Source organism: Cricetulus griseus (genome assembly GCF_003668045.3).
Source record: "Cricetulus griseus strain 17A/GY chromosome 1 unlocalized genomic scaffold, alternate assembly CriGri-PICRH-1.0 chr1_1, whole genome shotgun sequence".
In the NCBI taxonomy this organism is placed as follows: domain Eukaryota; kingdom Metazoa; phylum Chordata; class Mammalia; order Rodentia; family Cricetidae; genus Cricetulus; species Cricetulus griseus.
The window spans coordinates 220,960,688-220,976,081 of NW_023276807.1; the positions used below are offsets into that span (position 1 = coordinate 220,960,688).

Genomic DNA, 15,394 nt, shown 5'->3' on the forward strand with positions numbered 1-15,394 from the left:
AAAGCTCCTGGTGCATTCCCCGGCATTCTCTGGGCATGAGTCATGCAGGTTTGCAGCCAGCCCCGAAGGGGGTGTACTTGAGCCGAGCACTATAAATAGGGCTCTTCCCTGGTGCTCAGCACCAGGAGGAGCGTACTGGAGCGACGCTGCAGACCGGTGAGACATCCGCACCTTTTCTACCCCAGTGCAGAAGCGACACCGGGAGGGATGGGAGGATAGGGGAAGCAGCTAGGTGGAGAGATGGCGCAGCCGTGGGCAAGTGGGAGGAGGCCAGAATCCCATCACCAGGCAGCCGAGTCTCGGGTAGAATTGCACCGGGGCTGTGCGCTGGCTCAGACTCAGGAGTCCCGGTGTTCATTAGCCCGGGTCACAATTTCAAGGCTGTTCAATAGGCCGCATACAAAGATCTTCCTTTTGCAAAAATGGGGAAACTGAGGATTGAAGTCTGCGTTGTGTTTCGGGAGGCACAGGGGCGCGAATGGCTACGCGCTGCGAGCAGGTGCGGATCTTGGTGGCGGCTGATGTCTTGCATGCATGAGTCACCGTGTTTGCACCTCCCTTCCAGCTCCCGGGACAGCACATGATAAATAAGATGCGTGTTTAAGGACACTCTGCCGCTATCCAATGCTGCTTACCACAGGGCTGAATTAATTCAGTCCTTCAGAGAAATGCTTCATCAGGCCGGAGGCTTCTGATCCCAACGGATCGTTTTATAGATGGTAATCTGAGGCCTGGAGGGGATTAGAGAGAGGTTCAGCCTCCAGCGTTACACGAATGAGAACTGAAGGCCGCTGGCTTTCCAGAATTTCTGGACCCAATTTTAAAAACTGCTGCTGCCGGTGGTGGTTTTAAAGGAAAAAGTTAGAAATCCAAGCATCTATGCAGGTTCTGTAACAGGAAGCTCATGAGAGTAAATTTAGTTGCCCGACCTTGTGAGAATAATAAAATAAACTGCAAACGTTAGTCAATGGAATACTAGACAGCCACAAATGTGTGACTTCAAAGGACATTGGAAAACAGGACCTATGAAGGGATGGTTTATACAAATGCGTTGAAAGAAATGGAGGAAACGGGCCACACGGAAAGAGGCGGTGTTGTCCTACTAGATAAGGCGGCCCTTGGCCCTGGTGGGGTCATCCTCTTGGGGCAGTTGGCAGGCAGGCAGGCAGCAGGCCAGCCTCCAAATGATGAGAGGAAGTGAGTCAGTGTAGAGGGAGGGCGCTGGGCTGTGCGGCATTGTCCTTGGACCAACAGCACGCAGCACCTGGAAGCCTGAGAGGCAAGCAGATTCTGCCCTACAGCCAGTATTGCCACCACACAACCTCAGGGAGCGTCCTTAGATTTAGAGTCGAGGAGCCATTGACAGCTTCTCCGAGGTCTGTATCAGGTCCAGTTTGTGGATAAAGGAAGCAAGATAGAGAGATTTAAGACTTTTGATGTCAAGGAAAGAATATTAAAATGAGGTTTTGGAAGGTCTGGCTCTTTTCCTGGGGTGGTCCCTGGCTTATGGTGTGTCTTGGTACCTCACTGGTCCCTAGGCTTTGGCACTCTGGTAGAAGTGAGACATTGGGTGGAAGAGTGACTCTTCCTTTCTTAGCTGGGAGCTTGGTGGTTCTCCAGGCCCCAGATCTCCTTTGGTAGGTCCCAGGTCCACAAGGGCTCATCTTGATAACTACCTCACCTCCCAGTCCATGGTCTTCCTTGGCTACCCTGACCTGATTCCGGGAACAATACTATCCTCTGTTCAGAACCCATTTGCTGAATGGAGTTTCCAAATCACACTTGAGGTTTCTCCCACCTACAGGTATCTGTGTGGCTTCACTTCTGATGTGGCAAAGGGCCTGTCCCTGCCTGAGGCATTTCAGGCCTCAGTGAGTGTCTGGGAGGCCTGTGAGATCAGGACCTTCATAGTGGAGCTGAAACCAGGCTGGTTCGGCCGCCCACCCACCACTGGGAAAATGCCCGTCTCTCCTCTTATTTAGCTCCTCTGCCTGTGTCCACAATTATGCCTTGGTGGAGGCCTTCTTTATTAATGATCTACCCAGTGTGCCCATGGGCCTGTCCAGTTGAGAGCATGTTTTAAAATGAGCCATTTCAGGAAGAAAGACCACTCCCTCTTCTCTGTTCCTGTGGCTATGGGAAGTTGGTGAGCTCAGCCAGATAAGCCTTTTGGGGCAGGGTTAGAGATACAAGGTGTGTGTGTGTGTGTGTGTGTGTGTGTGTGTGTGTGTGTGTGTGTGTGTGCGCGCGCGAGCGTGCGTGTGTGTATGTATGTTTATGCAACCAATCCAGCTTCTGGGAAAGGATCCATTGTGTAATACTGGGGCTTCAGCCTGTGTCCCCTGGCTCAGGGAAGCCAGCCCAGTTGTGGCAGGGGCACCTTGGCAGAGCATGCTGGTTCAGGCTTAGAGGGAACAGGCATGTGAAAGGGATTTGCTGGAGCCAATGGGCCTGTCCTCCAGAAGGGGCTTTCATGGGGGCCATTGATAATCCCCGCTTTGTCTTCCCTGGCTCTGCTTTCTAAATAGCCCTTCCCTCCTCATATTGCTTCTTTACCCCCATCCTACACACTAGAATCCATCTTCAGCCTGGAACATGCCCCATCCAGACAGTCATATGGATTGAATTTGCTGTGCTGACTGAAGGCCGTGAATGCTATCTCTGACTCCTGAAAAGCACGTTTAGATAGCCCTAGGGGCTCTGAAGGGGCTGGGATGAGTGAGGGTACAGTCACATTGAAGGGGATCGCAGGTTTTTTTGTTTTTTGTTTTGTTTTGTTTTTTTTAATCACAGTAATGCCAGCTGAGGGGACAGATGAGGGTCACAGGTTCTAATCACACTCCACCTCCTTTTCTCAGGGAGCTGTGGCAGGCTGCAGGAAACCTGTAAGCTGCCTAGCTGTTACCATGGTGTTCTCCTGTTCTTTCCAAACAGACCTAGGACTCCTGACCCAGAGGAGGCCGCGCCATGAAGATTCTCCTGTTGTGCGTGGGGCTGCTGCTGACCTGGGACAATGGCATGGTCCTGGGAGAGCAGGAGGTCTCCGACAATGAGCTCAAGGGCAAGTAGGCTAAGTAGACTCCAGTGGAGGTGGTGGGGCCTGGGGCAGGGTCAGCTCTCTAAGCTCAGTCCCCAAGTGCTGTGGGCTGTTTTGATACAGCACCCTGGGTCTGTCCCTGTCCCCCTGTTCCATTCTCTCTGATCTCTAAGCTCCTGCTTTGGTGTAGTCAGGTCCCTTCAATGTAGACATTGACCCCTATGTCCCAAGCCACTCTTTCATTCCTTCCTGGTCCCCTCACCTGGCTATCTTACTTTTCTCTCAAAGCTGTGCCTGGACCATTTGAAACTTTGTCAGTCTCCCCTTGACATTCAGAGTTCTCACCCGTGTGTCCCCAAACTTATCTCCCTGGAAACCTGGTCCCACCAGTGTCCTTCTCCGGGCAAGAATAGTATAATTCAACATGAGTAATCATCTGAGATCACCCCCTCCTCCCCATTTTCCAACTCCTCCTCTCCATCTTCTACCCCCTCCTCCCTATCTTCTGTCCCCTCCTCCTCATCTCCCACCCCCTCCTCCCTATCTTTCACCCCTCCTCTTCATCTTCCACCCCCTCCTCCCTATCTTTCAAGGCTGTCCCCAAAACCTGCCTTTCCTCCTTCCTTCCCTCCCAACCTCTTGCTCATTTGCTGACCAGTTCTGTGGGCTTTTCACTTAGAAAACCCAGATATTTGGATCAGGCCTGGATGTTACTCTGCCCTATACTCTCTAATTCAGTGGATCTCAACCCTCCTAATGCTGCAACACTTTAATACAGTTCCTCATGTTTTGGTGACTCCCAACCACGAAATTATTTTGACTGCTGCTTCATAACTGTAATTTTTCTGTTATGAGTCGTAATGTAAATATCTGATATACAGTTGTATCCGATATGTGACCCCTGTGAAATGGTCATTCGACCCCCTGCCCCTACCCACATAGGAGTCTCGACCCAAGGTTGAGAACCATTGTTCTTGATCTCATCACTCTGCTCCTAAACTCCAGCTTTACTGAGATATGATTTACACATAAAAACAATGTATTACACAATACAACCTGATGCTCTAATATGGATGTGCATGGCAAAATGATTGCCATTATCAAGCTATTAGCTGTCCATCACCTCACCTTATTATTGTGGTTCAGACACTTAAAATATATTCTCTTAGCACACGACAAAGGGTAGAACACAATATTATTAACCACGGGCACCACTTGGACCATTGAACTCTGGACTTACTCATGCTGTGTAATTGAAACTTCATGCCCTTGTCTCAATAGTCCCCACCCCCACTTCCCCTTCCCATTGGATGTGTTTGACAATGGCCTCAAGAGATGTAGATAGAACACATTTGAGGTGTGGGAAATGGCGCTTGACGCAGGATAAGTACCCAGTAAGTGGTGCTGCTGTGACATGTGTCATTGCCTCCGTCACCTGGTGCTGCGCCTTGGTTACAGTCTCCATGGTGAATGCAGCTCTTCATTTATCTTCCTGTCTCCATGGTGTCCTGTGCCATTTCATTCGTCTCCCTGTCCCCGTCACCTGGCACTGTGCATCGGAACAAAGAAGTGCAAAGGCTGGCTTAAACTGAACTCCAGAGAAATCTACATCCCAAACAACAGACTTTTATTGTATTTTGATACTTAAAAGGTTAACTATCACTTTTTTTCTCCTGTCCTTGAAATATCCTCTGTGGCCGTCAGCTCCCCAGGGTGGTGTGGTAGAGGCCAGACACAGTACGGCTGCCCTTCTCTGTACTACTCCTGTGGTTTGTTTCTGAGCTGTGGGGTGGCATCTACCATGAGCCCTGTGATAAGACATAGAGGCAGGACAGAGACCATAGCAGCTGCCACTGGCTTGGGCTTGGGGTGGTGGTAATTGTGTCTCAATTTGACAGCCCTGACAACCCCCACCAGAGCAGGGTTTTCTCATAGTCCCAGGCTATTTCTCCAGCCATTTCTTCCTCTCAACTCTTTCTACCTTCCTTTCTTTCACAGAAATGTCCACTCAAGGGAGTAGGTACATTAATAAGGAAATTCAAAATGCCGTCCAGGGAGTGAAACAGATAAAGACCCTCATAGAAAAAACCAATGAGGAGCGCAAGTCACTGCTCAACAGTTTAGAGGAAGCCAAGAAGAAGAAGGAGGTAGGGCCAAGACTTGACTGGGCCCTGGCCCTCCCTGCTGGAGGGGAGGAAGGCGATGTGGTGGACAGATGTCTTGTGGGGTTGCCATGGTGTCCTAGCGTAGTCCTTGCAGGGCTTTGCTGCAGCTGGGCTAGACCCAGGAAAGAGGGAAAGCACATTTGCTTGTGAAAGCCTCGGGGCTGAGGTCTTGGACTGGTTTTCTTGCAAGCCCAGCCCAGGGCCTGAAGCCCAGATTCATTTCAATAGATGTTTCTAATCCTTGTTGAGGATAGGGCATTGTGTGGGACTCGGATGGGGGGTGGATCATGGCAGCATTTGGTCACTCTGCTCTACTCTTTCCTTTTGTATTTAAAATTAATGTAAAATCCTTGTAATCTATCCTGGACATCTATCTATCCTCACTTAGCCACAAGGGGGCAGGTTTAAGACCCTTAGTAGAAGCCTGAAGCTGTACCAGGCCCTCTGGATATGTGTTTGTGTGCCTGTTTATGACAATGCTTAATTTATAGATTACAGGAAGAAAGATGAACAACAACAACATAGAACAATTATAATCTTTTAGATGAAGTTATGCAGATGTATTTCACTCGTAAAATATCTTAATTCTTCACGGTCCATGATACTAATTTTAGAATGCTGTAGACTGTGAGTAGGTAAGACCACTGATAATTGGGGCTTCTGTGTTACCATTTGTTTAACTTGCCTTCTACATTTGAGCATCTTGGTTGGTTCAGGTGCACACACACACACACACACACACACACACACACACACACACACACACACACACACCGTGGAATTTATACATGTATCCATCATTCATACACATTTATTTTCTACATGGATATATAGATGTACACATCTGCTGTAAAATAATATCTCTTTAGGAACTGTGTTAGGATAAATCTTCCCGCCAAAAGCCGCAGAGCTCCACCGCCATGTGTGAGCTTTACGCCAGCTGCCCGCCCAAGTTAGGGCCCAAATGAATACACAGAAACTTGTATTAGGTTCAAATGCTGCTTGGCCAATGACTAGGATTCTCATCTGCTAGCTCAGTCCTAATTATCATAAATCTATATATTGTATAAGACTTGTCTTATCGGATGCCTTTCGCTGGTGCCCTCTCTTGCCGGTGGCTCACATCCTGCCGCTGGAGGAGAAGGGGAAAGGGGATACTTCCTGTTTCTCCTTGCTAAATATGAGTCTCCTTGCTATGTCACTTCCGGCCTGGATCACCACTTCTCTACTACTTTTCCCAGAATCCTCGTTGACTCCTAGTCCTGCCTAACTTGCTGTTTCATTGGCCAAACAGTATTTTATTCAATAATCAATAAGATAAACATACAAAGAAGTACATTCCCCATCAGAACTGGTTCTAAAATTTTTATTTTGGCAATCCCTAGAGCCAATGATGGGCCAGGGGCATGGTAATGAGCTTGATGGTTGATGTGACTTCTGTTTTCATAGCTTTGATTTGCATGTCAGGGGCCACAGTTACAACAGAAAGGTGACACTGGGTCTTTGGGGAGATGAGAAGAGGAAGTGAGGTGTAAGGGAGAGGTGGAGCCTGAGGAAGAGACTGTCAGAGCAGCGAGTCAGAGAGGTCAGGGAAAGCTTAGGAAGCAGCTGGTACTTGAAAGGTAAGAGGCTGCTGAGAGCCCAGCAGGGACAGCAAGACATGTGGGCTAGAGCAAAGATGAGGGCTTCAGGGCTAGAGCAAAAATGAAGGCAGCAGTAGCACGTTGTCCATAGACCAGGGAGGCCTGCCAGGTCTCTGTGTGGCTCACCTGGCCTTGTTATCTTCCTGAAGGATGCTCTAGATGACACCAGGGATACTGAAATGAAGTTGAAGGCATTCCCGGAAGTGTGCAATGAGACCATGATGGCCCTCTGGGAAGAGTGCAAGCCCTGCCTGAAGCAGACCTGCATGAAGTTCTATGCACGTGTCTGCAGAAGCGGCTCTGGTCTGGTTGGCCGCCAGGTGAGAAGGAGACATGTACATGGCCTGGGCTCTGGATGGGGAATGTGGAGAATCCATGAAATAGGCCTCGTTCCATATGCTGGATACAGTTGACTAGCATGGCTTGACGACTTGCCTTTCTAGTGTCAGGGTTAATTGGTGATATCTGACATTGAGTGCAGACGTAAACAACCATCAAAGGTGTGCTTGCCAGGTACCATCTCTTAGAAGACCTTTAACTAGCTGGGTAAAATGGCCTCATAGTATGGCAGAATCCTGTGCTCGTCTAGGGAGAGGGAATTAAGAATATTTAGTATATTAGCATTGATTCTATCTCTGCCTGTGAGCTTCACAAGGCTGGAACTCAGTACGAGTCACTGTTTCCTGAAGGCTGACCACCTAAGTGGGAGTGGCTGTCCTCTACGGTCAAAGATGCCAGGGGACTCTCTTGAAGTGATGAGAATTGTGAGTCTCTGGTCTCACGATGAGAGGTAGATGGAGTGGTACTAGCCGACAGGGTACCTAGGAGAACAGTGGGGACTTGGGTCACCTGCTATGTGATCAGAGGAGGATGAGGCTGGAGTCAACATCTCCTTACTGTGCTTCTCTGGGTCCCAGCTGGAGGAGTTTCTGAACCAGAGTTCACCCTTCTACTTCTGGATGAATGGTGACCGCATTGACTCCCTGATGGAGAGTGACCGACAGCAGAGCCAAGTCCTAGATGCCATGCAGGACAGCTTTACCCGGGCATCTGGAATCATGGACATGCTTTTCCAGGACCGGTTCTTCACCCATGAGCCCCAGGACACCCACTACTTCTCACCCTTCGGCTTTCCACACAGGAGGCCTCATTTCTTATATCCCAAGTCCCGCTTGGTCCGTAGCCTCATCCCTCTCTCCCACTATGGGCCCCCGAGCTTCCACGACATGTTCCAGCCATTCTTAGAAATGATACACCAGGCACAACAGGCCATGGATGTCCAGTTCCACAGACCAGCCTTCCAGTTCCCGGACAAGGGTTTAAGAGGTCAGAAAATACTTGCTTTCTTATCTCCCAGATGTTAAAGCTCTTGCAGGGCTTGGTGTGTGCTGTTTTCATGTTCCTAGCAGCCCTATAGGCTGGTATTTTCTCCATTTATAGGGTAAAGGAACTAGGAGAGGGGGTAAAGGAATGCAGATGACAAAGTGGGGTCTAGTTCAATTTAGCACTGTAGAGATTGGAGTCTGACCAGGCTTCAGTGATGCACACCTTTAATTCCAACACTCAGGAGACAGAGGTAGGTGGATCTCTGTGAGTTCAAGGCCAGCCTGGTCTACAAATCGAGTTCCAGGACAGCCACAATGGTTACACAGAGAAATCCTATCTAGAGAGAGAAATCCTAATGAGAGAGAGAGAGAGAGAGAGAGAGAGACAGAGAGACAGAGAGAGAGACAGAGAGAGAGACAGAGAGAGAGACAGAGAGAGATTGGAGCCTGTGTTCTTTTGTTCTTTGTAGCCAACTAAGGGTGTGACTTGGCCTGTGCCTCCCACAGGATCACAACTTCTTTCTTAGAGACTCTTGAGGGTGTGCTTTGGAAGCCTGTCCTTCCAGGCATGAACTGTATTACAGCCTTTATCGCCCTTAAAGAAGATTCGTGGCCTGGACCTTAGTGTGCAATGTCTGAAGGGATGAAATGTAACATGGACAGAGGAAGCCAGTGTCTGAGGAGCAATATTCTCCTTCAGATATTTGTGTCCTAATACTATGTTCTACATGGTGTGGTGTGTACCATGGGGCTCGATGGCCAGTTAGGGAGTACCACCAGCCAAGGAGATCAGCGAACAGAGAGTGTGCTGTGATGCCAGAAGGCACACAACTGGGGGAATGTGGCAGGAGAGAGCTCCTCAGATAGAGACAGTGGGAGCGTAGGCTGTACCTGCTGAAGAGACTTGGAGATATTCTCTGGGAGCCACAGGGAAACAATCACCGGCATCTTTCCCTGACCACAGGGCTGAGCAGAGGTGTGGAGGAGTGTCAGGTGGGCTCCCTTCCAAAGTGCTGTGTGCCTCAATCTGCCTCTTTCTCCCATCATATGTGTCCAGAAGGTGAAGATGACCGTGCAGTGTGCAAGGAGATCCGCCACAACTCCACAGGGTGCCTGAAGATGAAGGGCCAGTGTGAGAAATGCCAGGAGATCTTGTCTGTGGGTGAGTGGATGACCATTCTACAATCTGGTACTGTGGTCATCTGACTTTGGGTCACCAGGGACTCACTGGCACTGCTATCCTGCAGAGACTAGCTCTCTGTCTGTGAGCTGTGGTCCCTGAGAGGGTCCTCACCTTGATGCACAGTCTACTGTCCTCATGTCTAGAGTTAGGTTCATTATTTGGGAGCTACAGTAGAACACAGTGCCTCAACCCTGCTGGGCAAGTGTTTCACCAGTGAGCCACAACCATTGTACTTAGAGTCAAGTTCAGATGCAGATTGTTCTAACACAGATGAGGTGTATCTGAAGCACATTCCACCTTGGTGGCCCATGGTAAACCCACAGTTCATGGTGGGTGTCATCATAGAATATGACTACAACCACCAGCAATCCACAGCTCGTTCCCCTGGTTACTTTGTCTGCAGTGCCAAGTATAGTAGGCCTTGCTCTTTTTTTTTTTTTTTTTTGGTCTTCTGAGTCAGGGTTTCTCTCTCTCTCTCTCTGTCTCTCTCTGTCTCTCTCTCTCTCTCTCTGTCTCTCTCTCTCTCTCTCTCTTCTTAGAGGACAGGCATTTTGTTTAATGAGCATTCACCACGTGCCAGGCACTGTTGTAAACACTTCACAGATGTTTGTTCACCCTTCAGAATGATCTTGTGAGCTGGGTACAGCTCTTTCCATCTTGAAGAATGTCTAGCTGACTTTACCTAAGATTAGGAGACATGAGATATCTCACTTAGGCTGTGTTAATGGATAGCACTCTGGATTTCTCCCTGGGGACCCCAAGCTATGTCCTTGTGATGGTGGTCCTTGAAATCTGGCCATGTTCTTTTTGGTGGATTAGTCCCCCAGAAGAGGAAATACTTTCCTTCATCAGTTCTGGCAATCTGGGTATGGTGGTACTCCCCTATAATCCCAGCACTTGGGAGGCTGAGGTAGGAGGATGGGGAGTTCAAGGCCAGTCTTAGCTACATAGTGAGATTCTGTCTCAAAAAAAAAAAAAAAAAAAAAAAAACAAGCAAAAATCAACACTGTCTCTTGAAGTTTTATCAGGTCTGGCTATCGATCAAATGCTCCTGCTCTGAGCCCAGTTTTTACAGTGGTTCCCTGTCTTTGCAACGCTCTGTACTCAGGTCACAAAGGGTTGATCTTCCTTATCAACCCTGTGGCTTTGCTGTTACTACATACCTGCGGTTGGCCAGGACAGGCCTCCAGAGTCTGGTTAAATATTCCTAGCCTCACTCCCGCATTGTTAGGAGGCCATGCAATCAAACATTAGTGTTTTCAAAGGTTATGGTGTGAAATTTTAGACAAATATACTGCCACACCTGCAGGCTTTCCCCAGGAAACTGTCAGGATAGTTGAATGACAGAGATCCTGACCACAAGGAAGCTTAGATAGACTGGATCTCTTACAGCAGACTTAGTGATCCTGGACCACACAATCAACACTCACCATGTTCATCATCTTATTTACAGTGCTTACAATTACATGAATAGGCTCTCCCAGGGGGCTTATAGCCTGGGACATCTTGATTCAGCCCTGTGGGGCAGACATTTGCAATGCTGAGCATTTAACAGCACCTTTGGCTTCCACTTGCCAGATGCAAGAACAACCCACCCTCCACTGTGATAATCAGAAATATCTTAAGAACTTCCAGAATGTCCCCTGGTGGATAGCATTGTCCCAGGTGGAGAACCACCATTTGGCACCATCGGGCCCCCCCAAGGACTTTCCCTTGTTTGGGGTATTTACTAGTAAGAATGTTCAGATTATTCCTTGAAGATTTCTTCTCAACCTGGCTTCCTGTCTCTAATCCTGTTTCCTGTCCCACACAACATTTTATCTTATTTTAGTATGAATGATTGCAGCTGAACATAGCACCCAGAAGGCTCTCTTCTCTCTTGTTTTGCTTTGTTTTCATATAGCCACTCCTGAATGTTTTAAAATGAAGGAGGGGGAGGAGAAACTGGTTTTCTGATGGCATGGAGGTCCTAGAAACCCAACATCTGTAGTATACTCAAGGACCAGAAGGGAAGATTGTGATTGCCCTGTTCTCTGCAGAAGCCTCCTGGCCAGCTGTGGGTGGAAAAGGGCAGGCAAGGATTGACCCCCAGACCACAAACATGCATTTTTGTAACCTACAGATTTCACTGGCTCTTCTAAAGCTTGGGTTCTGGGGAATCAGAATCCCAAAGTCTCACAAATATGCTCAAAAATAAGCTTGAAGAGTGCTCTAGAACCATAGTCTCAAAGGAGGAAGAGCTCAGGTTGAGGAGTTGAAGGTGTGGGTTCAATTCTGACTCCTCTAGATTTGGCCAAGTTTCTTACTTCTGGAAACCTGTTTTTATTACTGATAAAACGAGAGTTTTGATGCTTAGGTCAAGCCAAGCATACTTTGAGAGAAAAGGACACCTGGAGCACCTTATGTGTACCTGGCACACAGTAGGTGCAGCTAAGTAAATTATACTCCTCTTCTCTGTGGAGTGTCCAGTGCATAGTAGGTTTCTCCTGCTTGGAGATGACTCCTGGGAGGAACTAAGGCAGCAAGAGTAACTCCAGTTCTGAAAACATGGAGCAGTTGACATCAATGCTCCCTGGAGCATGGTCAGTGGTACTGGGTCAAGTCACCAAGACTGGTCATGTCCACCACCTGGAGAGGACTCAGTTATGCTGCTCCAACACAGCTTAGCACAGCCACCATTGTTTCCCAAAGCATGAAGGGAGCAGTGAGTGCCTTGATGCCCAACTGGGGAGAAGTGTTTTATGGGAATCATAAGAACTAGTCTATGGACCTCCACTTAACAGTAGCTCTGTCTGCTTCAGTTGCTAGCAGCAGGAGCTGGTTCCCAAGGACATTTTCTTCACCCTTTAACTTTCCCTTCCTGCTTCTGTTTCTTTCCCCTCTGGACAGACTGTTCAGCCAACAACCCTGCGCAGGCTCACCTGCGCCAGGAGCTGAATGACTCCCTCCAGATGGCTGAGAGGTTGACCCAGCAGTACAACGAGCTGCTCCATTCCCTCCAGACCAAGATGCTCAACACCTCATCCCTGCTGGAGCAGCTGAACGAACAGTTCAATTGGGTGTCCCAGCTGGCCAACCTCACACAGGGCGAAGACCAGTACTACCTTCGCGTCTCCACAGTGAGTAGTGTTCCAGTCACGTGCTCAGGCTAGACCCATGTGTAGTCTAGAGATAATGTTTCTCTTAGAGGTGAAATGGGACAGAGGTACCACACAAGAGCACCTGTGATTTCCACTGGCAGGGACTAGGGAAACTCTGCCTGTTTTAGGATTGAAATGCCTTCACCCTTTGAGGTCAGATATCCAAGTCCTATTTCCAAGAGAAAGAAAGTGAAAAGTTCTGCAGCTTACTAAGAATGGGGAACTTTGGACAACTTCCCTGGGTCATTGACTCATCAGCCTGGCTGCAAAGCTGCTTTCTTACCCTGGGCTGTGTTAAGTGGCACATGAATCGGTTCATTGTCAGCTAGTGAGAACAGCTTCCTTTAGTGCTAGGAACCACCCCCCACCCCCACCACCTGAACCCTTTCAACCACAGACTGGTTAGCATTTGTACAACAAAGCAAACATTGGGGCTAGGCATGCTGTAAGCCACCACTGAAGAAACTGAGGCAGAAGGGTGAAGTGCTTGAGACCAGCTGGACTATGTAGTGAGACTTCTGTCTCAAACAAAGCAAAAACAAGGAAATAAGACAAGATAACAAGAAAACATTTGAGAATAAAGTTTCTGGAATGTCTGGTCATTTTCAAACTGGGATGTTTTTGCTCTGAATTGTCTAGACATCTTGACTAGTGACAGATAACAGAATATCTGTCTTTGGTTGAGGGGGCAAAGAGAAGATCCATATCCTTTGGCAAAGAAGGGCATACTCGAGACATTGTGTAGAGACGTCTTGCTTGCCTTCTTCTGCCTAGGTGACAACCCACTCTAATAACTCAGAAGAGCCCTCCCGTGTCACTGAGGTGGTCGTGAAGCTGTTTGACTCTGACCCCATCACAGTGGTGTTACCAGAAGAAGTCTCCAAGGATAACCCTAAATTTATGGACACAGTGGCGGAAAAAGCGCTACAGGAATACCGCAAGAAAAGCCGGTGAGTAGGCAGCCTTTCTGTGACCCTAAGGGACTGATAAACAAGCCTTTCAGACCCTGGGAGGCTGGAAAGGCCTCAGGAGTCCAGACGAGGAGCAGAGTGTGCATTCTGGGCACAGTGCCTATCTCTGTAAGCTACGTAAACCCTGGGAATTTTCCTTTCTTTGCTCTGGGAAATGCTTTTCCTTGGTGGTAAGAATGTGGGTGTAGGTGGCTGTTTCTTGGGGGGATATTGATTCTCTTCTCCATTCCCTTTCTTCAGAGCGGAATGAGACAGAAGCATTGCTTTCCTGTATGTGGGGGCCTCTTGGAGTGAAGGCCCCCCTCAGCTCCCTAGAGAGCTCCGCATGTCTCCAGGCGAGTAGGCCGGGACCCCAGCAGCCTCTCCTTCCTCTGGATTCTGCACTCTAATGCCTGCACTTGCTGCTTCTGGGAAGAACTTCCCCCACGCAACTAATCCAATAAAGCCGCCTTGTGATCTGTGTCACCCGGCCTGTTTTCATACTTGATTTTCTTGTTGGCTGCATGCCTTCATTTGGTGTGGGGAAGAAACAAAGAAATCAATGTGTCAATTGGTAAAGTGCTTGTCAAGAACATGAGTTTGGTAAAGTCAGGCATGATGGCACATGCTTGTAACCTCAGTGTGGTCAAGGTGGAGGAAAGAGGGCCCTGGAGCTTGCTGGTGAGCCAGTCTCACTTGATTGGTGAGCCTCGGGTCTCATCTCAAAACACATGGGTAGAGAAGGACTGGGGGAACAACACCCGTGGTTGACCTCTGGGCTCCACACGCATGCAAAAGAAACCTTCAGAGTAAGGACTGAGATTGTAAGGTCCCACCATATAGTGGAGAGTAAATAATACTCATCATGGCAGTTGGGCAGAGGAGGGGTGACACCCTAGCTTTGAGGGAGAGAGGCATGTCCCAGTAAGCCACTGAGGCAAATTCCTGAAGCCAGAAACTATTCCTTCCTATTACAGCACTGTCCATGTGTCCTGACAGGGGCAGGGGAGTAGAAGGTGAATACTGATATAGAGCCAGTAGAGATATTAGGGTATATTTATTAGGGAGAACCTTACTTACAGAGCAACCTAGCCAGCCGGCAGGAAGCGAAGTAAGCAGTGCAAGCCGATGAAGCAGGGAAAAATAAGGGGCTCCCATGTGCGAGCCCCTCACTCTTGAACCTCCCTCACGTCACCCTGGTGGGTGTGGTCGGGCACACCGGTAGCCAGCCCCGAGGAGGCGTGGTTGTGGTGTCTTCTATAGGGGAGTCTCTCAAGACAATGCACTGAAAATCAAGGCAAAGAGAGGCCAATAAGACACACGGGTGTTTTAAGGTGTAACCGTGGAAATTGGCCAGCAGGAGGCCAGACTAAGAGACAGTTTCCTATTTTTGTAAGAACTTGGAACCCTGGGACACTTCTAAACCATGGTGGTCTCTGGTCACTGCCTCTCCATACAATCTTTGCCTCTTTATTGGGTGTTTATTTCTCTGTGGTTTTAAATTTATTCCTCCACAACTCAGGCTGAGCTGTACGTCAGCTGCAGTATCTGGTGCTGCCAGCAGGTGACACTGATCAGCCATAGTCTACATCTCCATTGAGCACATCCACTTTGTTTCTTGCAGGGATCTCAGGCCATTGTGATTGACACTGTAGAAATGACAGGGGCCATTTATTTGCAGTCCTAAAGCTAGTAAATAGCAGATTCAGGTACCAAGGGGCTTCACGGTGGCCTTATAGATGCCAAGGCTTCTTCTAGCTCAGTGTCCTATGCAGACCTAGCCTTGCTGGGTGTTTTCTATCAGAGCTTGGTCAACCCAAGATGCATGAGGAAGATGAAGAGAAGGTGCAGGAAGGGCTTGGACCATCAGAGCCCAGCACTGACCCTGCTGATGAGATAGCAGACAGCACACCATGCCAAGCAATCTCACAAGGTTCGCAAGGAACTGTTT

General features: G+C 48.7%; 1 protein-coding gene across 3 annotated transcripts; it reads left to right on the plus strand.

Annotated features, from left to right (window-relative positions):
• On the plus strand, nucleotides 1-13,929 carry Clu (clusterin). 3 transcript variants are annotated; one of them, XM_027390300.2, is made up of 9 exons: nucleotides 1-156; nucleotides 2,935-3,061; nucleotides 5,036-5,184; nucleotides 6,995-7,165; nucleotides 7,763-8,171; nucleotides 9,228-9,332; nucleotides 12,243-12,472; nucleotides 13,268-13,443; nucleotides 13,705-13,929. In XM_027390300.2, the coding sequence occupies exons 2-9, from the start codon at nucleotides 2,968-2,970 to the stop codon at nucleotides 13,712-13,714; spliced, it is 1,344 nt and encodes a 447-aa protein (XP_027246101.1). In that variant the 5' UTR covers nucleotides 1-156; nucleotides 2,935-2,967; the 3' UTR covers nucleotides 13,715-13,929. The 3 variants fall into 3 exon arrangements, with proteins under 3 accessions (XP_027246101.1, XP_027246103.1, XP_027246102.1); XM_027390302.2 differs by lacking the exon at nucleotides 1-156 and adding an exon at nucleotides 587-719; XM_027390301.2 differs by lacking the exon at nucleotides 1-156 and adding an exon at nucleotides 1,357-1,376.
• The last annotated feature ends 1,465 nt before the right edge of the window (nucleotides 13,930-15,394 follow it).